The sequence below is a fragment of the Falco cherrug genome, chromosome 8 (genome assembly GCF_023634085.1).
Source record: "Falco cherrug isolate bFalChe1 chromosome 8, bFalChe1.pri, whole genome shotgun sequence".
Taxonomy (NCBI): Eukaryota; Metazoa; Chordata; class Aves; order Falconiformes; family Falconidae; genus Falco; species Falco cherrug.
In genome coordinates, this window is record NC_073704.1 from 30,676,080 (window position 1) to 30,703,942 (window position 27,863).

The following is a 27,863-nucleotide window of genomic DNA, read 5'->3' on the forward strand; positions in this document are numbered from 1 at the left end:
TGGGCTGAGTTTGTCTTATTCACTGTTCTCCTCTTTGCTGTGTGCGCTATTTTCTCCATCATGGGATATTTCTATGTCAGTGTGGATCCAGAGGACCTAGAAGAAAAGGAAGAGAAGAGGGAGACCTCAAGCAGAGGAAACATGATTAGTCTTGTTACTCAGAAAACAAAGCTCTAACACATCATGGGATTTTTATTATTTTTTTTTTAACTCAGTAGAAGGGAGAGTAAAAGAAGGGGTGGGGACAATGTTATTTTATTTTATAGCACTGCAGTCTTTATTACTTAAAATGTAGCCATATTGTAAATGGGACCAAATAGCCCTCTATAAAAACCAGGGGGGTCCTGAAATCAGAGCAAAACTCCCTGGGAAAGCTCCTCTGGTTTTAAAAGCCCTTATAAGTAAATACAGTGTAATTTTAAACCTGCCCATCTTTTTAAGCATGGAATGCTTTCCTATGATCTTGTTTTAAACATATATTTAAGGCAGCAGGGAGTAATAAGGGTAGAAGGAATGTCATATGACAGCAAAATTTGGAGGTGTTGGGAGAAAAGAATGAAAATCTAGTATAGGAATTAGGGAAGAATAGATGTTAGAGACAGAAGAATTTTTAATGCTATCATCAAGGACTGGAAGTGTTACACACAATCCCAAAGGATTTCACCATGTAACTCTCCTTATGAGTATTTCACCCTGTTATTGCATGTTATGAATGGTCCTGATTTATGACTTTCACCTCCAGGCTCAGAAGTAATAACAGGGAATTAAATTCTGCAGGCTAAAATATTCCCAAAACACTACTGAAGAAGATATGCATGTTACCGTCTCTCCAATACCCATTTTTTCCTAGAAGTTTTCAGCAACTGACGGTGTTCTTAGATTAGACGTGATTAGAGAATTGGTTTATGCTTTCTTATTTCAGAAATCCAAGCAGTTATTTGCCATCTTCCTATATATTAAGCCTTTATTGGGCATTTCCTTTTACAGCATCTGCCACTGCAAGTTAGGATATGGCTGATTTCTTATCTCATGCTTTAGATATTCCCCACTGGGAGACACGTTGTAGCAGACATCCTGCAGTGAGTTAAACGAGGATGCACTTTATCATTTTTTCAGTCTACAAGAGGAAGCCAAGGCATAGGAGATTTTTCTTTTTCCTCCCTGTTTCTTTGTCTCGGTACCAAACTTGGGATATAGCTATTTTATCGGAATTGTGATATAATTTTCTAATTTTCCTTGGTTGAATGAAGTTGTGATTTCATGTTCTGCATAGAAGTAATTCAACTTTGCTGATCTAGTAAAACTCCTGAGAGGGTCCTTGCCTTCCTCTGTCACTCCAAGGCCACAGTTGTAACAGGTATGACTTAATTTACAACAAAGTTGTCAGTAGGATCTTCAGACTCACAGAGAACAGATTTTAAATGATGCTTTCCTCTTCCATCTTGGCATTGGCCATAGGTGGTCGCTGATGCTCTGATTCAGGAGAACATGAAATACGTATTTAATTTCATTCATGTTCAGGATGGTGCTAGGGAATACACTTAGTTTCACTGCTACTTTAATGTACTGTCGCCTTTGTGTGTGTTTTCTTGAGTAAAGACTAAGAAAACCCCACTTTTTGGCTTATAACTGGAAGACTCGCAACCTAAGATTGTTTCCTTTGCTTCCTGTCCTAAATGTTCATGAACTTCCACCGCTAGTTCTGCATAAGCTCCTGCCTGCTGTGAAATAGCATCTGGGTCTTGTGCCAGAGGGGGACTGTGATCTCAGATAAATGACAGCAGGCTGTGGGTGTGCACACAGAAACACTTAATGTAGTTCAGGCGATGCAGAGCCATTTATTAAACTATGGTGGTTGGATCCGGGAAGCTGAACCCTGCAACTCAGCGGGGAATGAAGGGCATTGAAAACCATCTATTAGGTCATCTGACCCGCTCCTCAGAAGCCAAGTGAGGATTATTCCCTCTGCTCCTTTCTGGTATTGTTCTCGTGCCATGATTCTTTGTGTGGGTTCTTTCTCCTGCAGGCATTGTTGTTTTCCTAATCCTGTTTTATGATACAGTGTGAATCAGCTCAGAGGCTGCTGAATCATTCTGCTATGATGCTGTTTGACCGGCTTCCAATTTGAAGCACTAATAGAAAGCATTTCTCCCCCCGCAAACAAAACAAAAATCCCCCAACTGAAGGAATGGACAGGCTCCAGCAGCACTGAACAAACACAATTTAGAATTACTGGAGCATTTAATTTTTTATAAGCCTTGAATTGGAAGTGTGTTGGGTTTTGAGGGCATATGTGGTGAAGACACAATTGAAAATTATTGGAGCACTTTCCTTGGGAAGCACTTGGTACATCGCAGCTCAAAGTGGCATGAGGGAAAGCAAGGTGTCCAGATCTTTAAGACTACATATGCTCAACAACCTCTTGATTTTTATGTTTTATTTCCTTACTGGCGGCACTACCAGAAGCTGTCACACACTCTGAGCTTAATTTAAAGGAATCATTCCAAACTCATAAAAGATACATTTAGGATGTCATCTGTATCTGCTTTTTAGACTTCTGATGCCAAATTGCCCCTTTCCCAACATCTCCATGTTCCAAACTATCACCATAATGCTGGGGGGAGAAAAATTGCAACTCACAGTTGAGAAGGTTATGAACAGGAAGGCAATGCTATAAATAAAGTGCTAACATGAGGCTGGGGGCTGTGTCTGCAGCCCCTCTGGAGAATTGCTTGCCCAAGGGAGTGTAATGCTCTGTTCACATTTTATTTCCAGCTGATGCAATTACTTCTTCCTACCTGCTCATCGTCACCTATTGGAAACTTTGTCCCCCTCTGATCTGCCTGCTTGGTTGCTGGTATGATCCTTCCGCACTGTTTCAGCTGCAGTTGTAAAGCTTTGCTAATTGGCCCCATTTATTTGAAATGCACCAGCAGTTTGGAGGGATTTCCACTGGGCATGCTGATCACCAGCCAGGAGCAGGCTGAAGAGCTGCCCCTGCTGTAGCTGGAGAAGGTAGGAAAATAGCCCACTCAGTATAGCATTTTTCCAGTTTTAGAGCCACAACTTCATCCTCTGAGCCCTTTCATGGTTTTCAAATGGACTCAAGACTGGATCAAAGATTTTAGGACCTGGTTCCGTGGAGTACTGAGGTTTCTGGGGTTTTTTTCTTCCATATGGTCAACTCTGAGATGGAGTCTTGCACAACTCTTAACACCCAATTTTAGAACAATATTCCTTATTCCTTCTGATTCTTTGATTTAGAATCAGAGGAAGAACCCAAAATAGTGATGGTATATGTAAAGTGGTATGAAGCTCTACAGAGAAATAGCAGCCTGCTGCCTGTCCAACTTTGACTGTCACTGAAGGGAGTCTCAGCTGTTAGTGGCGTTTGCCCTGGAACAGATTAGGAAAAACTCACACCAGCTGTTTTGGCGGCTGACCTGCAGAAATGATCATCTCCAGCTAAGGGACAGTAATGAGCTGCTGGGGATCTGTAGGTATGTTGCTACACAAGCCTTCATGGAGATTGCAGGGATTTGGCTTCACTGTGGAAGTATGTATTTATCTGTTTTTCTGAAGGATGCTTTCTGATAAAGATTTTTTTTTTGTGCAGCAAATTTCCCGTCGGTTGCGCTGGCTGTTACTCAATGTATTTTCCTCCCTTAACATGTTGTGTCACCAGTGTTATTTCCAGCTTTGCATGAGATAAGCATAAAATTGAGATTTCAAACTCAGCAAAACAACTTCTTGGCTGTGGGTTCCTTAAAATTACCTCTTCTTTCTGAGGCAGTTAAATGCCTTTAGGTAGCAAGCTGCTCTGTGCAGCTCAAGGGGCTTGCATCCCTCTTTTCTTCCCTCTCCCTTTCCCCACAGTCCCACAATTTCAGAAGATGAATTTTGGAGGATTCCAGAAGATGAGCTCTGGGAAGGCTGCATGGGACTGGCTCGGATGCAGATAGTATGTGCTGTCAGCACCGGCTGGGAGGCAGGAGCCTGGCCAGGCACAGGAGCTGGTTCTTCTTAGGAGACCCAGATGGGGCTGGGCAAGGCAGCCTGGGGCAGGGCTTGCCTTGGTGGAAGATGTGGTTCTCCTGAGCAGTGATCTGGGTGTGAGTTTTATTGTGAAAGTGAAATGTGAGCAAGTGAAAGGAAAACTTTTCACTGGTCTAGGTTCTGGCCTGAGGCATTTTGCAAGGAGGTGGAGACCAACAGGCAGGGAGGAAAAAAAAGGCTGTTTTGTCAAGGTCTTTGCAACTCCTCGGTGAACAGCTGGAATTCCCCACACCAGACTGGAGAAAAAAATGAGACGGGGGAAGTGGAAAGTTCAGATGATTAAATAGTGGATGGCTTCAGACCTTTCAGAAAAGTGCTTTCCTAACTGGGGTGGGGGGCCATTGGGGGAGTTAGTCACCGATGGCTTGAAAACTGGTTTGTCACTCCAGAGTATTGCAAAAACTAGCATGCAGATCTGCATTGGTGGGTCTGCAGTGACTGGAGGGGAGGGGGTGGTGGCTTTGCTCCTGGCAATGCCCCTACCATGCATGGCAGCCACCACCTTGCTTCACCTTGCAACAGAAAAAACAGCTGAAGCTGTGTTATGGGTGGGAGCAGCACAGAAGGGGGAGCTATGGTTAGGGGTGGTTAACGGGCAGTTTTAGCCAGGGTCATAGAGGAATAATCTCCTCTTCTCTCTGTGTTGAGTTTCTTTGCCTAGCTACAAGAAACACTTTCTAGTACCAGCAGCTTAAACTTCAGAGTTCAGCTCCATGGCAAATACCACAGCTGCTGAATTTTGGATGGTACCAGACTCTGCATTTCATTATCACTACATTCGTTATTGTGATATAATTTTAAAACAGCATTTAAGAGATGTTTCTGGTCCCAGATGTTGACAGATCTGGCCAGGGTTTTGCATGTTGATAGCTGGATTTATGGTACTCTTTCATGTTAACGTGTGAGATAAACCTGTCATGTACAAGTTGATATCGGGGGGCCTTTGGATTTCCCCAGCAATTTAGGAAAAAACTAAAATCCCCCGTGAAGCTGGCTAAGCTGTGGCATTGCTTCCTTGTCAGAGCTGCCCACATGCTTTCTAAAGCAGGAGCCCTCATTTGTCTCCTGCAAAGTGCTTCCCAGAAAGAAAAAAATCAGGGATATTAAACATTTTGCCTTGAGAAGGGATCATGCTGCATTACAGAAATTGCATGAAGGAAAATAATTGCTTTGTTTAACGTCCCTCCTTCCTTGCCAGGTCAGGTGGTTGACAAGAAACGAAACAAGTTGTTTCTTAGTGAGCTTTGAATCAAGGAGCTGCAGCGTCTTCTCATGTTGTGTTTTACTAGTGGATCAACATTGACCTGCCTCTAGTACCTGTAGATCAGAAGGTTCCCAGGATGCAGAGAAGCCACACTGCGGGCTCCCTCTGTCAGCTGATCAACTCTGATCTCTTCATTTTTAATGAATAATTTTAGCAGTTATCCTGCAGGGCTCAGTCAGAATTGGTCTAAATTTAGGCCAAAACAAAAGGACCTGAGAGAACTGTAATCAATGAAATAGCAAAACTCTCAAAAAAAGGCTAAAATGCTGGTTTAGTGCTTAATTAAAATTTTAATATGCTTACAGAAAGCGAAAACCTAAACCAGTATGTAGCAATTCAGTTGGAGTGATGAGGAGTGGCGGTTGGAATCCAGCAGCGTGGCAACTGGCAGCCAAGCTGAAGACAAAAATCAAGCAAACATCACTTTTTAGATTCTTTTTTGTCATTGCATATGTTGTTCAGTCTGCTTGGCCTGTCCTTTTCAATCTACCCATGTGTGTAAGGGAAAGAAGCTGAAATGACTTGTGGAAGACACATACCCTCCCCAAGCTGCAGCGTGGTTTTCCTCTTGTTGCAAACTCCCAAGTTAGCAGGCAGCCCCCTCAGCCCCACATGCTGATCTTCCCTCCCCAGAAGTCACTCAGACTTCTCCCCGATGACTTTGCCAGCCCTCAGCACCTTGCTTATTCCTCCTCTCATGCAGCCCTTCTGCTGCCAGCAACAGTGCGTCTTCTTGGAGGTTGTCCTGGGTGTAACGCTGCCCACTTTCCTGCAGCCAGAAAAGTTTCTCACCCATGGCACTACTGTGTCTGGGCAGAAATCACACTGAGCCAAATATCTGGGTAGTAACAGGGCATCTGCCCTGGCTTGCTTTGGCACTGTCTCCTTGTCACAGCCTCATATGGCCTGATGCATGTTCTGTAGGCAAATCAGTTCAGAAGCATTGGGGTAATCCAGCAGCTTTGTGCGTCCCTCCAATCTTTCCTGTGCCCAGTTAGCTGCCCACAGTCAGCCCTTGTGTTGTGCCACGTCAGGCTGCAGGGTCTTGTGGATCAAAACATTGCTGTTAGTGGCCATGGGGGATCTGTTTGTGTTGCCCGTGGCCCCAGCCTTCTTTAGTTGGCCTTTGTAGGTTATTTATGGTCAGGGTGCTCCTTCCAGCCTCCTGCTTGGGCTGGAGGCTCTGGGGCCCTGCTCTACCAGTCAGTTTCTGAGTCTTTCTCTTGTAGAGCAGTAGGAGAAAGCCACTCGGGTTGTGTTCATCGCAGCAGTAGTGTGTAGTCCGTGGGCTGTATCTGCAACCACAGATCTCCCATCAGTGTGGATGCAGCAGCCGGTGAAATGGGGCTGGCTCCTCTGCCAGCAGTGCCAGCGCAGGGACTGCTGGTGTCAGTGGGGCTGGCTCTGTGGCCTTCCCAGGCTTGACCAGGATGTTTTGAAAGGAGACCTGTGTTACTACTGTGGTGCTGCTGGGCTTCAGCCTCTGAATCTGCTGGGCAAGGAGCAGCAGGGTGCATGCCTGGGCAGAGCTGCTCCTCCTGACGAAAGGACCTGTGCTGGTGCTGCTTTGCCCATGGCGGGGCACTTTCTGCTCCTTTTGCTTGTCTGTTCCCAGTGATCAGGTCTCAGGTAACTGGCATCTCCCAGACCTTGCTGTATTATGCGCCCACCCACAAGGGAAGTTTCTTCACATGGAGGTGAATTTGGTTGCTTTCAGCTCTGACTTTACCCAAGTCTGCTTGGAGCCTTTTTTAGGTCTCTTTCTCTGTTTAACCTGTGCATCAAAGTACTTTCCAAGTAGGCCTTCATGCTGTTCTCGCCAAAGACAGAAGCCTCCCAAAGGTGCTGTGCCAAGATGGATTTTTCCTGTCCAAGTTACAGGTGAAACAGGCCAGCAGGAATTCAGCAGGAACTAGGAGCTGCTGCCTTTCAAAAAGGCGAGCTGCTGCCTTTCAAAAAGGCGAGCTGCTGCCAGTCACAGGGGCTCCCACACGGAAGGCTGTGCAGTCCAGCTCCTGCTGTGCCCTGAGATCAGAGGAGGCCAGCAGGTGCTCGGATCCATCTCTGGGGGCTGCAGCTCCCAGGTCCCAGCACTGGCCAGCCTGCCTGTCTGCCGTTCATGGTCTGTCAGTGCCAGCTTTGCTTCCTGACGCTTCATACAGCCCAAAATCTGCAAAGCAAAGCGGAGAAAGTTCCCTCTTTTCCACAGAGTGCATTTAATTTGCTTTCACTCCCTCCTTATTCACAGCCAGTGTCATTAGCTGTCTTTTTATTTTGGGGCTGGCCAAGAGAGCTGCACAGCCCCCCCCATCTCATCACTGCCCTGGAGAAAGGGGAGGTCAGGACTCTCCTATTCTGCTCACCCACAAACACCTTCCTGGAAGCTGTCCTCAAATTCATGTCCCCCACTTCTCCAAAGAGCACATCCCTCATGACACCAAGGATTTGACAAGGTGTTAACCAGCCAATCCCTTTGTGGGGATTAGCCAGCCTGGGTAATGTTTGCATTTCACCCTTTGCTGTCTGCTGGCTGAGGCTTTGCTTTTGGAACTGATGTCGCTATTTTTCTTTCCTTCCCCTGCCCCAAGGTTGTCCTGAGTGCCTGCACTCTGTACAAAATAAGTAAATGGCCTTGCCTGTTTGCAGGCAGATGGTCCATCCATAGAAGCTTTGATAGTGCCATGAAGTATCCCTTTGTGCTTACAGTGCCAGCGTAGTCCTTTACATCCCTACCGGAGGATGACTTTGGCCCTTCTTTGCACCATCCTTTTGTACATGCTGGCTGAAACCAAAGGGCTTGTGCTTCATTTCTCACAGCCTGCAGCACTCCTCAAGCTTCTGTAATGCAGGCTCTGAGTTCCCTCTTCTGTTTGAGCTGAAAACTATTAAAAGACATTCAGTGCTTCAGAACCAGCTGGGGTTTGTCTAGTAAAGTTCGTTTTTTGTAGGTTTTTTACTGTGTTCATATCCATCACTTACAGCTATGGAGTAGAATGCTGCTCCAGTCTTCTCCTATCAACCTTTGCTTTTCCAGAGAAGGCTGGGCTTTTAGCTTTTCCATAAAAACCTTATCTTTGGTGCCTTTAGTCCTAATGTTGTTCATTGTTCAGCATCCCTTGAAGCCAAGGATTTGGACACCTTCCTCTGGGTTTTCACTTCCATTTGCTCAGCATTTCTTAGCTGGTGTTGCTGTACCACACCTCCTGGGCCCACTGACCTACTGGGCTAAAAAGGAGCAGAGAAGTCATCCCAGTGGTTTTAAAAGATGCACCTAGAGCGAACCTGCTCAACTCTGAAAGTTTTGAGCCCCTTTTCAGCTTGTTAGAAGAGCAGTCACTTTTCCATGTAAAGGTGTGCTCTCATGCCTGCTGTGTCCTACTCTGGTGGGGAAGGGTGCTGCCAGGCCAGAGCAGCTCTGGCATCCCTGGCACCGTGCTCCTGCTTTCCTCTGGGTCTGTGTTTCCTGGCTTGGATTCATCTGCTCTGGCCCTCTCCTTGGTGGGTCTCTCACAGTGGTGATATTCACTCTGAGGGAGCTGTTGCCTCCAGCAATTTATTTGACTAGTCTCATGATGTTACTTGTGATGACACCCATCACGGGGTTTATTTTTGCCTTTTCAGTCTCCACCGTTGTTCCAGGTTTCTGATGTAGTTTGATTCAGACTGTCAAGCTTTTGCCAGTTTTGTCTTCCTCATCATGTCTTCCCATTATCAATGCTCTATTTGAAGTCCAAGTGCCCTTCACACCACAGATCTGCAAACTAAGTAAACTTAGCAAATCATTAGGGCAGACTGACCGCTCCTGTCTCTATCAAAGATTGGTATTAAATTAGGTCCCTTCGATAAACTGAGCTGATGGGCCAAATTGGATTGCGCGTGTGGTATGATGAGCCTTACAGGGCTTATGATTAAAAGACATAAGGGAATGCAATTATTTAGAGAGCTCCTGGCAGATTGCTGTAACTCACTAGTCGCTTCTTTATCAGAACAAAAGAAGACCTGAATTCTTCAGGGTGGCATGCAGCTCCTGGGAAGCTCTCTGAGCCTCTCATTGCTGGGGGAGGCAAAAGTCATGTTTGTCTCCTGCAGGTTTTGATGTATGTGATAACACTGCAAGGGCTGGGGGACAGGACGGGACATGCCACTTGACCATTTCTGTCCCCAGGGTACTTGCTCCAGGAGTGAAACCTTTCACACAGGTGGCTTCTTTATCTCTTTTTACAGCTGCTTGGGTTTTTTTCCCCACTCTAAACTACAGCTATCTTTGCAGCAAGATAGAGCTCAGCTGGGTTTCTTTGTTGGACTCTGACCAAATCCTGACCTGCACAGGGAGCTCAGTGCAATCTAGGCTGACTCCCTGCATCAAATCTTGAAGCCTGGGGCTGGATCCTGACCCAGTAGGAAAAGCTCTGTTAGCTTAGGCTCTGCATCAAGCCCTGAAGATGAGAAATGTCTGACTGGACTCAAATACAATTTTGCCTGGTTTTTTTCTCTCAGATTACTGAGTCAGAGCTAGATGGCATATGTAATTCTAGTAGAGCTATTCTTCTCTCTCTCTTTTTTTTTTTTTTTTAAGGAACATTCATGCTGCATTTTAATTACAACATTTAGAATATGTCCAAATAGCTCGAGCTCAAATTGATCTTGTTTTTCAGCCAGGAAGCTTGTTTTTCATCTATTACAATAATAAATGTGCTATTGATAATAGTTTAGGTGCAATACAGCAAACCCTTGTGTTATGCATCAGTTCAGGAGGGCCAAAATTTTCTTATTATCCATTATTGATATGACAGTTTGCAAATACTTAACAAACAAATTACCAGATTTTCCTTGTTCTCCTCTTAGTTTGCAATCTTAGGCTTTTTGACAGTTGAATTCAGGATTAATGATGATCTTGTTTAAGACGATTGTTTGCTAGCAAACAGATTTATTCATGAAACCTACAAGTGTAGTAGGAGAACTAGCACTGGGACTTTGAATTAAATCTCATCCTTGAAGCAATTTTTTTAGCTTTAGTCCCTCCAATTCTCTCAAGTAGAAATCGGATTTGCCTGGTAAAGTACTTTAGGCCTGGTAAAGTACTTAGGTTATTAATTTCTTACTTTATGTAGACATTTTAAATATAGAAGCTTAACATGAAGGGCTGGCAAAAGGAGATGCTTTTCCCTCCTAGCCCTGAGCTTGCTGGGTCTGTTCGGACTGTAAGTGCTTTAAGAGACAGGTCCTCTCTGAGCACAAGCAGGGCAGCAAGGGGAACACCCTGAGCCTCCATAGAAAAGAGAGATCCAGAAGGACACGCTGGATTTGTTCCTCAGTAAAGCACTGGAGGCAGCACTGGGAAATATTCAGTCCAGGTCTTGGGACCGGTAAAACACATCTGTGCTCTGCAGCAGCTTCCTCTCTGCCTGCTGCAGGTCTGAGCACAGGGTAAAGGGTACGGCGAGGGCTGAAGGGCCAGCGTCTGCCCAGGAAGGCTGGGTCTGGTGTAGAAGGCTGCAGGTGAAGCAAGGAGAATGCTACATGCCATGGGAAAAGCCTGATGCATCCCCGGGGGCATCAAGGGCAACTCCTAAGGAAAAACACAGCACCAGAAAAGAGACTTAAAGAAAGCATGAAGCATCCCCTTCGGGGCACGTGCTGGGCACCAGGCCATTTTTGCCCTGCGGTTTCTGACCGTGGGCTTTGCGTGCACAGTACAGGAATTCACTAGTGTGTGAGCCAGGCTTTGGAGAAGAGAAGTGAATTTGTTCTCAAGTAAAATCACCTTTTGTTAGCAGAAAATCTGAGCTGGGTTTCCCAAAGGAACAGCGTTTGAAAATCACAGACGATTAATAGATAACACAGTTGAGGAGGTTGGTTTGTTTGTTTGTTTGGATTCTGAGGAGGTTTTTTGTTTGCCTTTTGGGTCTGGGAAGCTGGAATGCCATACGTAAGTTTCTCCACAACTGACCTGGCCGCAAATCTGTTTTAATGCAAGAGTATCTGAGACTCTCCTTAAAAGAGGAGCCCCCAGGTGTTCTGAAACACCAAACGTCACACCAGCAAAACTGACTAAAGTTGGCAACTCCAAGCATAGCGTATCACATTGGTCTTCAGCAAAAATAAGCCAAATCAAACAAGACTTGATGGAACAGAATAAAAGCAGGCAAGTACCAGAGCTTGGCTTGAAATAATGTGTTAATACAGAATGTTTCTTCACTACTTTTTATCTGATAAGCAGTAAAACCACAGACTTATGCTGAATACAGTTTATATGTGCCCTCTGCTAATTGTCCATCCCCATTGGCAACGTAAGCACTCATTAATCACTTCCCTTGGAGCTAGCAGTGGCCAGCAGCGAGAGGGGCACAGCTGTGTATTTCAGCATGTCTGCACATGTGTTTTCAATCCTGGAATAATCCCCATTATATGGACATTTTAGCCTGGTATTTAAGCCTTCATCTCACTTCTTTTTAAGGCTTGCTTAACACTTTTCCAGTTGACTGGTGCAGCATCCATCACAGTAATATGCCAGCTATGATGTTTCTGCTAATAACTACTGAGGAGCCGGGTGGTGCAAGGCCTTGAGCTGACCATGGGCATTTTCTCTGTGAATGCCAGGGGGGGGATTTTTTGACCACAGCAACTTGCAGATGTGCAGGGCAGCAGCAGGAAACTGCCTGTCATTCAGTCCCCAAGCGTCTCCCAGCTTGGGAATATGGCTTTTGATGTGGTTACATTTTCAGCCCTCTTCTGCTGTTGGGGATTAAGGCTTTGAGAAAAACACACATCAAAGTTTGTGAAGTGCAGCTACAGCTGGACACACCAAGGGTAAACTGGCTCCAATTACCTGCTTTGCTTATACCAACTGCCATACATTACAAATCAAACCAGCCACAAGGAACGAAACTATTAAACTACTTTCTCATAATCGTTAATTATGAAGATACCATCGCTCATGTTTGCAATCCATGAACTGTCCTGTGATAACTGATTTATTTTTTTTGGTTCAATGAATTGAGATGGTGAGGCTGCATACAGTGCTGGCAAGTGATTTTTGCAGGGACCCACTCCTGCAGATCTGAGCTGCTGAAACCCCCTTTTTGTGACACAAAGCCAGCACAGTGACCTCGTGGGTACAGATTTACGTGCCCCCCCCCCACCCTCCTGGCCACCCTGCCCAGTCTCCAGGAAAGGCTCAACCCAAATGTGTCCTGCTTAGATGGTCTGGCAGGAGAAGGTCATGCAGGTATTTGATACCCTGACAGTCAATTTAAGGAGAAGCTTTCAGGCCAAGAAGGTGTCACCCCAAAGATTTTTCTCTGGCATGTTGAACACCTCAAAACTTTGCCAAGATCCATCAGTCTGGGTTCTAATTAAATTCCCCTCTCCTGCTTTGCCATCTTTAATGTGTTTATTCTCAGTGTGGCAGCACAGTGAGAGGGGTTCTTATCCCCCTCCCAGGGCAAAGGCAGCAGGTATGGGGCAAATCCCATACTTCTTCAGACCTCCCCCAATTCATCCTGCTGGTGTTTAGTCTTCCTTACACACCTCTGCTGTTTCCTATTGATGGGAAGGGCAGTAAAATGGGTCAGAAGAGGGAAGAGCCCTCCAAAGCTGCTCATCCCACCAGGGTCACTTGCTGCCCGAGTTAGCCATGGTCTGGAGACTGAGTTACCGATGGGACTTGTCTACAAGAGCATCTGGGGCAGTCTCACACTAAGTGCTTTCCAGACAGATGTCACCCAGCTGGTCGATCTCCTCAGATGTGCACATGAGTCCATGTGTGTGATTGGATCACTGATAGATGCTCTGCAGCCATCTGGATGTAGGGAAGAAATGACAAATCTCACCCCCACCAACCACACCTTCCATGAGATATTGATGAATGAGATCTTTATTGGCTGCTGGGCTAATTAAATAGAAGTTGCATCAGCTTCTAGCTGACAGGCTCTAATTGCTCCTGAGCAGATTTTGAGAGGACCAGATTAATAGGAAAATAAAAGGAAAGACTGTGGATTGGATCCAAGGATGTATGTGACTGCATCGTGCTTCAAATGAGCTGGAAGTTTATCCCACCTTTCCCTGGAAAGCGGGGGCAGGGCAGGGGGCTCTCCTTGTGCTGCAAGAGCGCGTAGGGAGGTGCTGTCACAAAAGCCAAAATGAACATAGATAACAAAAAGGAGAAAATAGTATCCTGGGTTTGGGTAAGAATTTCTGAAGTCTGTCTTTGCCCCAGTCCCAAGCTTTGGCCTTGAGCATCTGGTACCCATTGTTCTGTGCTCCTGTTCCCCATCTGTCACACAGGAGTAACAATGCCTGGTGCTGAGGGCTGAACTGTGCAGAATGCTCTGGCACCATGTGAATCCCTGATTCTGTTGTGGGTTTTTTTTCCCTCCTGTTGCCTTGAAATCCAAAGACTGAAAAAGGGGTGTCAGGCGCCAGTAGCTCCTGCAGCCGAGCCCAGCCCTGTGCAGCCCTGTTGAGGGCTTCGGAGAAGGATGCTTCCCTCCAGCAACAAGGATGTTGGGACTTTGAGCCTGGCCCTTCATGGCTCACGGTCCTTTGAAGATGAGAGGTGCTGGGTGTGTGACACTGTGTGCTAGCTGCCAGCAAGGGGTGCAAAGCCCTCTCAGCCTCTTGCTGTTCCGCCACGCGGAGGAGCAGGGCCAGGGTCTGATTTGCCTCTCTTCCAGGCTCCTGCCCAAGCCTGCAAGTGGGCAGTGGGGATGGTTCAACAGGAGGGTCACTACCAGCAGAAGTTGCTGGGTACCCAAGTTGCAGGTTGGTCCAGGACGGAGCTGGACCTGGTACACATCAGATCCTAGCATTGAGGAAATTAGCTGAAATTACTGGCCAAGCCCTCAGTGACTTCAGTGGTGTCATGTTTTCCCCAGTGGACTCTGAGGGCTATATCTGGGCACATCCAGCATAAGAGGCTTGTCCCATGTTTAATTTATGGGGTGATGAATGAGTTCTTAGCATACAATGCATTTAATTCCATTTTGGCCTGATTTATGGTGTGATGTGAACTGCATGTGAAGTTTTTAATTCAGTAGGTGGTGACTCTGATTCAGTATATGGAGTGTGACAGAAGAGGTGATAAATTTGATTCCAAAGGTGATGCATCAATTTCAGTGTGAAGTGCATCAAATTTATCACATGGCACATTGGTTTCAGAGCATGACACCCCAGTAATGGCCGTGCCAGGTCGGTTAAGCAGGATACCTTTGTTGCATCACCAGTGGTCCCCACGTCCACCAGCTCTCCAGAGAAAATGGCCCTTGCTGTTCGTCTTTTATTTGACCTTGCAGGACTTGAAGAAACACAGTAAAATGGCCCATCATGTGCTGGTCAAAATATTTGTCTTCAATTTAATACATGCCCCAGGTAAGGGCTTCTGATATCCCACCTAGTTTTGGGTCTTAGGAAGAATGCTGCTGCTCCTGGGAATCTCAGCACTAACCAGAAAAATTGTCTCATTTTGGGTTCATTTCATGACTCAGTATCTTTGCTTTTAACTGAATGTCCAGCTGATCCACATTGCTGAATAAGGATGTGGAGTTTGAATCCTGTCTGAGAGAGACTTCAACACTGAGCTCTCTCACATCTGGAACCTCTGTGGGTTATTTAAAAACCACAAACAGCTGGAGAAGACACCTCTTCTCTCTCAATCCATACTGAGGATGATTTTGGGCTAAGACTTCCCATCTGAAATAAACCCACATCTTGATGAAGGGATCCTAATGACATTCGGGCAGCAGCCAGGCAGGCTGGTGGGACTTGGTGCAGGCAAGCAGGACAGCCCTGGGTGTGCTGGGCACCGAGGGGGCTCCCAGTGCCCGCGGTACCCAACCCTTTCCCCATCCTCGTGCCCCATTAACTCCAGCACCGCTGAATCCAGCCCTGGCATGGCGAGTCGCTAGTGCAGCTGAGAAAGACGTGAGAGGGCTGATGAAGGGATTTGGTGACAAGCTGAGCGGGAAGTAATTACTTTTCTCCTTCTCTCCTCCTTTCACTGCCACAGCCTCTGCGGCAGCGAGGATAAATGCAGTATGTTAGCAGCAGTGAGTGGCGGATTCACTGAGCTGCAATTTATAACACTGTCCTCCCCAAAGCCTCATTGGAGGGCATTATGAAGTTAGCTTTGTAAGAGGGGATAAAATGATGAGAGGGTCACTCTGGAAAAGCATTTGGAAACCCTCAGAAAAGGAGCTATTTTCTTCTCTCCAAGCCAGGTATGTCTCGTTGAGCTGACTCCAGCAGAGCTCGAGGGAGAGTTAGTGCTTATACACCAGATATTAAATTTAATCCAGTGAGAAGGAGCAGATGTTGATATACCAGGCCTGTCTGCCACCACATCTAATGCATAAGGATGGCTGAAAAATCTTCCATCAAAATGTTTTGATTTTTCTTGAAGAAAAAATAGACTTCTACTGGAAAAAAACCCCAAACCCCCAAGGCAGAAAACTTATGGTTGAGAAAACTTGGTCTTCAGACTGTTGATAAAGGGTTGCTGCTGTCAGATGGGATAAAGAGGAGGATGTTTTTCATCAGTCATGTTAATCTGATCTGTCCCTGCATGCAGGCTTGTGTGGGCAGATAAAATAAACCAGATCCTGATACGCCGATGAGCCAAATTCTATCACGGTTTACACCAAGGGACTGAGCTGTCTGGATGGAGAGGCAGGGGAGGGCTTGGCTTATAATATACCCTTGAGTGAAGGGTGTCAAGCACCAGGAAAGGCACTGGGCTAATGTGCCTCTGGTCTGCCTGGAGGGACCTGTTTGCAGGCTTGGTTTGTGCTCTGGGCTCTCAAAACCTCTGCAGCAAAGAGGTCATGCTGCTCCTGCTGCTCACTGCCCAGTTCCCACAGGGAGAGGAAGCTTTAACCCCAGTCCTCCGATCTCCAGAAGGGTTAAAACCCCCATGCTGGCACACTTTAAATGGCTTTAAATGTACAAGGGAGGGGAAATGCTAACGCCCACCTCTTTTAATAGCAAAAATGCTCGTGAATCTGAACTTCTATTTCAGCACCACCCTGCAAACAACTTTGTTCATGATCAGGGTAAGAGCTGTTGGGTTTGGGAAGTCGCTGTGCCTGCTCCTCCGTCCCCCGGGCACCCCACTGAGGGGAGGTATGAGCCCAGCTCTACTCCATCTGGGGGGACTGGGTGGACTCAGGGATGCTCCCACCACTGCTGCCTGCAGTGAATCTCATCGGCTAAGCCTGCGGGGAGCCAGGATCAGCGGGTGGGCAGCGAGGAGCATCCCAGCCGAGTGGCTGGATCCTGCTCCCACATCACAGCTGTAGGGCAGTTTGCTGAGCCCCCAGCACAGACCCTGCTGCAGCTCTGTGCAGCTGCCCTGCAGAGCTTCCCGGCTGTAGAACGTCTCTCAGCTGTGGAGAGAAGCACATAATTTATTTCTTCGTTTATTTGTTTTGCATGGGAGACAAGGCTGCTGGTTTATAATGTTGAACAACTATTTTAGCAGAGTGCAGGAGGTCCTATAAATCAATTGCCCTTTCCAGAGCACTAACCAGTCACCAGGAAAGAGCAGTTTTATGACACCTTTTTGTGTTCTGTGGGGACTCTGAGGCCAGCATCTCAGCTGGTGTAACTTGGCCTCACTTTTCAAATCCAGGTGATTTACATTAGCTACCTTATGCTGCTATGAGCTACCGCAAGCGTTCTCATACAAATGGTTTAAAAATCTTATTTGGCCTAATTTTTGCTGAAGGTGGGTTCATACATTGCTTCATGGTATTTTAATGTACATTTGACAGAGCACTTACTTGCCTTAGGTCAAAATGTATGCCTCTAACAAATGCATCTGTCACTCCCAAATAAGTCCAGGCCAAAGCACTAGCAGAAAGGAGGTCCATCTCCAGTAGTATGTACTCCAAGGGCTACTGGTCCCAGTTAGCCAGGCTCTTAGAGGCTCAATTCCCTCCCACTTGCATTGCTGAGGCTCTCAGTAGACGTCATGGTTTTCCTTCAAATCCTTTGTCTATCATCAGCTGAACATCGCTGAGGCTGCTGGCGCTGCAGTCTGTTGGGATGGCTCCTATCTTCTCCTTGGTTCACTCTTCTCCACTATCTCCATCCATTCATCCATCCATCCATCCATCCATCTATCTCTCCATCCACCACCTTTCATTTAGAGGGCAAGATCCTGCGTTGGGGACTGTCTTTCTTTTAACCCATCCCTCGAGTGGCAGGTTTTTACTGGCTCGCAAATACACACAAAGTGCATTCCCATCCATGATCAAAAGGATGTGGTTGAGCTAATGCTTTTCCAAGCTGCTTAAAGGTGAGCCCTTATTTTTAATTTAAACTGCAGGTTTTAATTTCTTCTAAAAATAGGGTTCGTGCCTTGTGAGCCACACTGGGCACGCACATGGCTTCTCAACAGGGTGGAAGTCACCAGTGTGGGTTCCTGTAGTCTCCTGCCCTGCAGGACCCATCACACCTCTGATGTTACTTCGTGCTGTTGGATTTCCTGGAGATGTTTGGGACCCATGTGATTTGCACCATTTTGTCTCACTTAATTTCCTGACACTGCTCTGCTATTATTTTTTTACATAGAGAAGGGGAAAAGGAGATCTGAGGCCTCTGGGTGAAGTTCATCCTCTGCAAACAGAGCGAAATGCACACTCAGCTGGACACGGGCCTGTCCTGGCTTTTGGCTTATTTTCTGTGCAGATAAGAGCTAAGCTTAGTTTCATCTGTAAAATTTCCCATTCACATCAGAGGATGTTTCAGTTAACTGGTAATCCACGATGATGAGTTTTCTATGAACTATAAGACCCGGGAGGCTTGAAGAGCATATCTGAGGATGCCTCTCCCTTTGGCATGGGGCATTCAGCAATGGCTGGGGCCCAGGCTGATATCAGTACCTCTGCTTTAAAAGGATTTAAATCATGAAATGTGGGCAGTTCCATGTTTGTTTTGAATCAGCTTTCCACGATTTCCACCACCAGCATCTGGCTTGGCACATTTTTAACGTACAGCTTCAGGTTGCGAACAGAATTGAAATTTTCAGACATACAGGGCTAGCTTCGGAAGTGGTAATTGCATCAACTTAGGATCAATGGAGCAGAATAATATCTGCCCACTAATAATGGCTTAATAAAATTAATAGCACTGTCCCTGCCATGAATTACTTTAAAATAGGGATTGTAGGATAGCAATGTAAACAATAATTAATTTTTCTTGGGAGAGTACTGTAAATTAGATATGACTCTGTTCAGTGTGTAGTTGATACCAGACAATGCAGAAATTGTAGCAGAGTACCTTGAAGGCAGGCGGAGAGGGAAAAAGTGGAGGGGGCCCCTGTGGCATTGGGGAGGTGATTAGATAAATGAAATAAGCCTGGACCAGAAGACGAAAGCTCAGAGCCACATGGCACTCAATATTGCTGCCATCCAACCTGACCCAATTAATAACATATTAGTGCAGGACAGGTCTGTTCAATGGTTCAGGTCCATTAATTGAAATAGAGTGATTAATGGCATTGAAGGAGATGAGGAATACTTAGAAAAATGACAGGAGCATGCAACACTGTGCTATAGCTGGGGCATCACTCAGGGGCGAGGGAGGTGGGGGGCGGCCACGCTCCTTGCAACACCCAGCCTCCATGTTTCGGCACCCTGTGGCTGCGCTCCAGCGCTGCTTTTACCCCCGTTGAGATCCCGCCAACACCCCAGCACTTGTGTCAATGCCAGAGTTGGAGAGGCAGCAGCTGGAAGGACAAAATCCGTCCTCAGCCTTCCCCAGAGTCACAGTGTGCCGCGTGCGCTTAGCGGCACTGATGCCCATGGGGTTTCCACGGTGGTGTCCAAGCTGTGTCTGGCTGCTGGGATGAAGGTGGCGGGGCTGGGCCGGCCCCTGCTCTTGTGGGTGCCAGCACCTGCTGTTGCTGCGCAAGGGGACATCGGGGCCCTGGCAGAGCATGGCTCCCACCGGCTCCCACAGACCTGGCATCTGCATTTTGCCTTCCAAAGGCCAGTTTTCCTGTTGATTCCAATTAACACCAGCGCTGATGCCTCAAGGACAGCTCTGGAGGCAGCTCTGCAGAAGAGCAGCAATTTGGAAATGTGTCTTGGGACTGTGGTGGTACCTGGGAGCCCAGCCCTAATTACAGCAAATGGCCAGAAAGATCTGTGCAATGATTTGAGCCATTGCCATTTGCAGAACAATTTGGCTGCAAGATCACCTTCAGTTCCACTCCCATCCCACCTTTCCCTCACATCCCTGCCTCTGCTTGAACACAGGGCTCAGTGCAGGGACAGGTGCGTGCGATGCACATCCTGGGTGTTTTTCTGGCAAAAACAAGTCTTCCCTTTCATCTCCCTGTTAAATATGCACCCTGCAGCTGGTGTGCGAGTGTGCCGGGGAGGGGGCAGTGGGTTTTGCTTGCAGGGAGCCAAGGTGAGTAAGCAGCTCATCCCAAGCCATTGCCCGCTGGCTGCAGGGAATGAAGCATCATTGCTTCAAGTTCTGCTCTGCCCTGGTCCTTTCTGGCATTTCCATTGTCCCCACAAAAGCTGGGGGTGAGCTCAGCCCCCCGTGCCTTGGGGCCAGCTACATGCCTGTGCCTCTCTCCCAGCACGGAGCCTGCCCATGTCACTCTGGGAATTCACTCGGTTTGAAGTGCCCGTATCTGTGAGTTTTTGGAAGATGGTGTGGTTGGGGGAGGGGGTGTGTGTGCAGTCTGAGCGCCCTCACTCCTGGCAGAGGCTGTGTGAGCCACGGCAGCTGTTTTTGGGCCATCAAAGGCAAAGAGACAGAACTACAAAAGCAGCAGCAACACCAGGGAGAAGCGGGTTCAGAAGGACAAGTCAAAGCATGGCTTTTAATGTGGGGAATAATAAATGAATAGAAAGACACACAGCGCTGCAATGAAACATCCCTTAAATCCTTTGTTTTCATTTCAGATGATAAAGGAAAGTCATTAAGGCTCAATTAGTCATGAAAGTCAGGGGTCCTTCTGCATTGCACCGGCTTGAGAAAGCGGCTCCTGTTCAAAAGCGCATCTTCCCCATCCAGTGTGGGATCATTAAATATCAAACACTTTATTTGTCCTATTTGCCTTGCGTATTGCGCCCTTGCACGGGATGAAAACCCTGCAGAGATAATTGATGTACGTGGTTCTAAAGGCGCTCGGCACTCTGCCTCGCGGAGCTTAAAACACGCAGAGAAGCGAAGGAGAAGCTCTGAACAGCAGAGGCTGCTGGTGCTGCTTCAGCAGCGCAGCAGAATGAGGTGACCCTGGCACAGGGAGATAAGGGTCTTGGGTGTGTTGCCTTTCCCTTGGGGATGGAGAGGAGAGGACAGGGTGGGTGACAGCTGCTGCCGGACCCCTGGTCAGATGCAGCCATGCCGCTGGTCCCAGGATGTCACTGGGATGAACTGGTGTCTCTTCCCTGCTATGCTGGGGGGAAACTTTGCTGCAGCAGGCCATGCGCATGTACAGGAGGCCTTTAAATATTCCTAAGGCAGGAACTGATGTTGAGATGATGGGCAAGAGAGACTCTGAACTGAGAAGGTTCCTGCAGCCATTTGCATGCTGGCCCTGCCACAAGCCCTGACTGAGTGACTGGCGGGACCCTTGGTGGTGCCAGCACGGGGCTGTGGTTTGAGCTGAGCAGGCAGGGGACACCCCAGAGGAATTAAATAGTCCATAAAAAAATCCCCCACAGCAGAACAATCCCCCCAGCCCCTCTCTCTCCCCAGACACGGCTGCACTGAACGCAGCCTACAATTTGGTTTTGTCGCCATGGGAGATGTAAAGCGCAGAAGCTGTGCATTACTCACTGCTTTTATTCCTCTTCCCTTTCTCTTCATCTCTTCGCTAAGACTGCAAATAAGAGAGCAGATGAGCGGCGCCTGTGCCACCACCTCTGTGCTCAGAGCAGGGAGGGCAGAGGCCACTGGGACCGGCGGAGCTGCCTTCAGCCCCGGCACGGTCCCACATCGAGGAGCCGCGGCTGGTGCAGGCGCTGAGGAGGGACGAGCACCCGTGTCTGTGCCGTGTTGTGGCACACGAGAGCTCGTGTGATGGGGCCGAGGGAGCATCTCCGAGCAGCCCCCCTGAGACAGGCCAGGCGGTGGGATGGACTCTGGCACGGGGATTCGGCAGGGACAGGTCAGGCGTGGGATGGGGTCGGGTACTGGCCCATCGGCCCACGGGGAGGGAAGAAGCTCGTGCTGCCACAGGCACCTCGGCAGCTGCGAGCGGAGAAGCCTGGCTGAGCCCGCCCAGACTGAAGCAGACGGGACCTGCTGTGGCTCTGGGACTCAGGAATTTCATTCCTTCCTCTCCAAGCAATTTTTCCCTGCCTGCAAGCAGGGACTGCAGCAGGCTAAACAAATAAGGGGCTGTAATATAATTTTAGATATACACTCTTGAATTCGCATTTAGAGTGCAAGCTGTAGTATTTTGGTTTATTATTTAATTACAGAGTTTGTAAATGTAAATGGATTTAGACCCTTAATTTTAGGGGGCTTGAATTACCTTCCACTCCTTGTTTAATATTCAGGTGGAAAAGCTGCTGTCTATGGCTGCAGCACGCCTGGGGTGTGCAGCACAGCTGGGTGAGCGAGGCACTTTCACCGTTCTCTCCTCTTGTTTGTAGAAGTTGGGTGAACTCGTGTTCTACTGTAAAGTGCTTAAAATTAATTAAGTGGCAGAGCATAAGGAGCTGGTTTCAGTCCTTCTTCCCCCGGCAGCACTTTGCAAACCACGACAACCTCCGCAGTAAAAACCAGGAGAAAATTGAGCCCCCGATTGCCAGCTTTTCTCCTGCACCTGAAAATGTAAATCCTGTCTTTCTGGGAATATTACCCTATTAGAAATTGTTTGCCTAATATTATCCATGTCAGACAAACCCCTGACGGTACAAGGCCTCCCTAGCTTGAAATTTGAGCTACATTCCTGCACAGTACTGGGAGTATGTGTCTGGTTTTAATCACATTTTTCTAAAGGCCTAAGCACGTCCATGGGGCTGGTGCTGGAGTATCCCCATGAACTGCCCCTGTTCAAGGTGACTGAGGCCCTGAAACACTGAAACCTGAGCAGAAACCACTTTTGAGGACTCATGTCTGAGCCCGGTGCCCAGCTGGGGGTTCAGTCTTCATGTTTTTCTGCTTGGGTGAATCACAGAACGGTCGGGGTTGGAAGCAGCCCCTGGAGATCATCTAGTCCAACCCCTGCTAAAGCAGGTTCTCTTAGAGCAGGTTGCACAGTTGTGTCCAGGCAGGTTTTGAATGTCTCCAGAGAAGGAGTCTCTACAACTTTTCCAGGCAGCTGTTCCAGTGCTCTGTCACCCTTGAAGCAAAGTTCTTCCTCATATTCAGATGGAACTTCTTGTGTTTCAGTTTGTACCTGTTGCCCCTTGTCCTGTGGCTGGGTACCACTGAAAAGAGCCTGGCCCCATCTTCTTGACTCCTGCCCTTAAGATGCTATGTTCCCCAAACAGCTGCTTTTCTTCTAGTGAAGATTTTTTCAGGGGAGCTGTCCCCCTGTTTCATTGTGATGCACCCCCTCCCCCCCTCCCTGCCCAGCCGAAGCTCCTGGTGCATGCCAAGGGATGATGCCAGTGCTTGTGCCAGGACCATGCTGAGGTGCTGCGTGCCTGGCCAGGCAGGGACGCTCCTGGGGCAGCTCCTGCAGGGTAAATCCCAGGGGCTGCCTCAGCAAGCCTGGGGCTCCTAGGTCACATCCCTCCTGCTCATGCCACCAGCCAATGGGGCTATTAATTAGGGGAATCAATTTGTTGCCCAGGCAAGGCGCCAGCAGCAGCGCTGCCACTCAAGAGTGAAGTGTTTATTTAGGGAAAACCCATCGCTGGGCATTTGCATCATCCCCCTGCCCGCTGAGCTGCTCAAGTCAGCTATCACCAGGCAGGGGCTGAGGTGCTGAGTGCTCGCCCCAGGAGGCACGGGGCAGCGGGGGTGGGGGGCGTCTGGGATGTAGTGCTGAGGGTCGGTCCTAGCTGCACCCCTGGTGACATTCCCTGCCCCAGCTCCCCAACAGGGCCAAGGCTGGTTTGGGGATGTCTCACTTGTCCCCCATGAGAAGGAGACCAGCCATTTTCGCTGCTCAGATGAAGCCCCAAATAGAGTTAACCACCCCTCCACCCCCGCCGAAGGCAAGCCCGAGGCTGTAGGCTGTCCCAGCTGGTGTGACAGTCCTGAAAATAAGCTGCAGTTTTTCTCACTACGACCAGAGAAAAAAAAATTCTTTTGTTTCCTTTATCTGTTTTGAACTGTGCTTAACTCGGGCTGCTCATCCCCTGCAATTCCCATCTCCTCATGCTTCCTCCAGCATCAGTGATGTCTGCAGGCTGCTGGCTAAAGGTGGGAGTGCCTCAGAGATGCCACACATGTGTGCATTTAAAACCCTTATTTACTGTGCAGGCAGACCCTGGCCAGAATCAGGGAGGAGGTCTGCAATCTCTTCAGTACCTTATCAGGCATGTACATGCTTCCACCCAGCTTTTGAGCAGCAAGGTATGGATAACATAACCTCTATGTCAGCTCTTGTAGGGGCGACTGCTGCTTGTTCAGTGTTGGGTAAATCATTTCTTTGTGAGAAGAGTCTGTGGAGGGTCATGCCAAGATTGGTGACGTATTCTTTGGAGCTACACTAAAGAATAACTTTTCTCCCTCCTGACCTGAATATCATGTTTTAACAACTGGCTGGTTTTGTTTGGTTCGTTGTTTTTTTGGTGTGGTTTTTTTTTTCCTTTTTAATGTTGTATGATTTTAAACCGCTGCATTCAAGCAGATGTACATTTGGCGTCTGGGTAGACGATGCAACATAAAGTAAGGACTGTCTAATTCCTATCCATCTGGATTCACTGTATAAATAATCAGAGCGAAACACCTTTAGAAAGGAGGCTGAGGGTGCTGCGCCCATCAGCAATGACATGCAATAAACAGCAAAAGAAGATGTCAGAGTTTACATGACATGTCCATCTTAATCCCTTGCTGCAATTCAAGAAGACTAAAAATAACCCCCCTTCGAGTTTTGGCTGTTTACACAGCTGTAGCATAAATATTTAGATTTGCAAGAGAAATGCTTGCTCAGCCAAAATCGTTTCGAGATCTCTGGAGTCAGCAGCAGGGGGTTTAGAGGCCCAACATTTCCTTGGAAAAATGAAAATCGAAAATAATTAAAGCAGGGAGCAACGTTTCTGCAGCAAAGCTCGGCACTTATGTAAAACAAACTTGGCTCATGTTCTTCAGGGGGTGCACGAAAAACTCCCTGCGATGGCTGGTAAACAACGTTACAAACTGCGGAACAAGCGCCGCTTGCTGTGGCCTTATTTACGTGGCGGGTTTGGACGCGGTGCAAGCGAAGGGGGTGTGTGCAGCCATCACTCCGGGGCTGGGGGTCCCGGGGGAGCCGCAGGCACCTCCATGGAGTGGGCTGCCGTCAGGTTCCCCGTGGGGGATGTGTCTGGCATTGCCCTGGCCAGGAACCACTGTATTTCATTGTCAGGCTTTTTCATTGCACTTTGCTACCATAAAATTGGCTATGGACCCCAAGTTGTCCTTTGACCACCTCTTGCCAGGGGAACAGAAGGCTTTTCCTGCTCTTGAGTATTTACGCAGGCAGGTAAAGCATCCCTCACTCCAGGGAGGGGATGGAGAATGAAGCTGGCTCTTTCCTGCTGAATGACTGCAGCCTCCTTTCTAGATAAAAATCTTTAAGTGGATTTTCCGTCTGGTAAACCGTTGCTTTAGGAAAACCATAAGGTATAGCAGTTATTAAAAAGGGGACTTTTACTAATGCACCTACTGTGTCTTCATTATGTCAGGGTACCTCTATGAAAAGATTTGCAGAAGAATCCATCCATTCATTTCCACACGTAATTCCTCAATAGCCCATTTGCTTCAAAGATTTTTATCGACTTTTACTACTACATGAATCCTTAGATACTTATTTTTTAGGCCCCAGGGGACCCATTGTAAAAGAAATTCGTTTTCTGAAGTTTTATGACAAAGGTTTTGCTCTGGATAAAAGCTTCCCGTTATTTCCAAACTTCTGTTCTCCACTTCTGTTCTCCACAAAGATGACTTTGGCGGGTCCACTCCTATGGCTGCCACAGAGCATGAGGCATGGGTAACATTTTAGGTCCCAGAAACAAATAAACATATATTTCTGTTGGAAAAGGCTCTTTCCTTACCACCATCACTTTTGGTATTGCGGACATCTCTCTGCAGATATCCAAGTGCACACAAGTACCTGGGTGTGGGAACTCTGCTTGTTCCCTCGCTGTTCCCCTTACCATCGCCTGCCTCTGTGCCTGACCCATCTCCATGCAGGCCAGCCCCCCTGTGGATGGACATAAATGCCCTTATAGATCCCTCTTGTGCCCCCTGAGCACCCCTGGCATGACAGAGGTGGGGAAACAGCACTGGGGCAACTGGCTGGTGAAAAAGCCTTTGGAATCACTCCTGATGGGGCCACGATGGAGGCCAGCTCTCTCCCAGTGAAAGGTTTTGCTAAGCACAAATATCCTGTACCAAAGCAATGCTTTCCATGCTGATTCAGGCTCTGCCAGAGGAGCCCATCAGATTTGCTGTCCCACAACATGCTTTGGCGCAGTGGCTTTATTTCCCAGTGCTGCCGCAGCCAGTGTAGGTGATGCAGAGTGGCTGGTGGACCAGGCTGGCTCCCCCACAGCTCCTTCCCGGTCCCCAGCACCAGCAACCCCTAGGGATGAGCAGGAGCAGGGGCTCCCAGCCAGCCCCAAGGGTACCGGGGACGTTAACCCCCAGCTGGCAGGATCTCACCTGGCCACAGATGCCATGCAGATGGCAAAACTGAATGAGAAACAGGCAAAACCAGTAATAATGGGAGCCTTTATCCCTGCTGCCATGAGCTTCATACAATATTTAAGCTGTGCAAGAGCAAGGCAAACTCACAGCAACTCCGGGAATATTTTATACATCAACTGTGCTTTTTTGGGGGGAAGGAGCCAATCTCTTCTCAGTTTGCTTTCCTGAGGACTGGGAGCTCCCAAACGCAAACCAGCTGCCTTGAAAAACAGGCTAATGTGTGTGTGTGTTGCACATGTCCACTAGCAAAACAGGCATTCGAGGCAGCCCAGTGACCCCGGTGCTCCTGATCTGTGCAGCTCCAGGATGATGGTGACCCATGTAAGCTGGAGCAATAGACGTGTCTTGTTGCTTAATAAAAACATAAACTGCATGGGGGCAATCCTCCTACTAACGTCTGTCAAGATGAGATTTCACTGCCTTGGTCTTCATTGAGATACTGAGCAAAGTGGGGTGACGGAATGGGGCCAACAGAGAGGGTGGGAAAGGTAGAGGAGCACAAACGTGGCCACATCCATCCACAGCTGCCAGACGGGCACCAGAGGGAAGCCAGGTGGTTACACTGTGACAGTGTTGTTGACACAGCTAAAGGAAATATTCAAGTGGACCCTTTTGCCATGAGATGTCATTCGAATTAAGAGCCAACACGCCCATGAGAGGATGAGGTGCAGCCAGTGCTGTGGTTTATGAGGGATCCAAACCGCCATGCTTCAGGGAGCGAGCCAGCCACGTCGGAGGGAGAGGAGGAGGAAGGATGCTGCAGATAGACAGGTACTTTCTGGTTTTCCCCATGGGGAAATGTGCTGGTAGAAACCGCAGCTGGGTTTGGTGTTTGTCAGCCCACGTGGTGCCATGGCAATGCACCAAGGGTCACTAATGCTAGCACCTGTCTCCATATGGTGCTTCTACAGCAAACCAAGCTTCTTCCTCCACCCCACTGCCATGGCTGGATTTGTCCGGCCAGTGTCCCTGTCCCTTTGCTTGCCCTGCCCCATGCATGCTGGCAGGGCTCTATGTGCAGCAGTGGGACGACAATGAGTGCCATGGGCAACTGGGCTACCTGTGTAGGTGGCCCACATCACCATCACTGCAAGCACCTGATGGACATCTCTAGATCTTCACAGCACAATAGTTCTGCCTTGGAAACTGCAACTGGCAGTAAAACAGGGCAATTAGCCCTAATCATCCTGAATTCTCACAAGTCCTCCTCCATCCTTGCTTTTCTGCCTCTCCTTCCCCCCAGAACTTTAATCTCTTATTAATTGGACCAGAAACTTTCTGTCACCATTGATTGCATTGTCTAATGTCAGCTGCCTGGAAGGATAAAAATAAAAGGTGGAAAGCGTGTGCCTTTGATACAAATAAATAGGTGCCAGAGAAGGTAATCTAATTATGCAGTGATTGAATTAAGTGGAAGAAACTGCGTTATGCCCACAAAATATCTGCCCTGACGATCACTTTGAGGCATGGTCCCTGTTTGGCCAAGTGTTGGGGTTTGGTTGGGAGGGCTGGGAACAGCTCCCACCCGGTGCCATTAGGATCATTGTGAATACCTGGGCTCGCCCCTGCTTTTCTTGGTGAATTTGGCTGCTGGCAGAGGGAGGCTGGCATTAAAAATGCTCGCATTGTCTGCTACAAATTCTCCGTGCAAGAAAAAATTACTTTTGAGCCGATGAGCCTGCTGGCTGGGCTGTGTCCTTCCACTACC

General features: G+C 48.0%; 1 protein-coding gene across 6 annotated transcripts in view; it reads left to right on the forward strand.

Annotated features, from left to right (window-relative positions):
• SLC15A2 (solute carrier family 15 member 2) overlaps nucleotides 1–25,540 on the forward strand; it is a 77,307-nt gene extending 51,767 nt beyond the window's left edge. For 5 of the 6 annotated variants that reach the window (XM_027804663.2, XM_027804671.2, XM_027804679.2 and 2 more), the window contains one exon: nucleotides 1–25,539. In XM_027804663.2, coding sequence (XP_027660464.1) covers nucleotides 1–177 — 177 coding nt within the window. In that variant the 3' untranslated portion in view covers nucleotides 178–25,539. The other variant, XM_027804675.2, reaches the window with a different exon arrangement.
• Nucleotides 25,541–27,863: the final 2,323 nt, after the last annotated feature.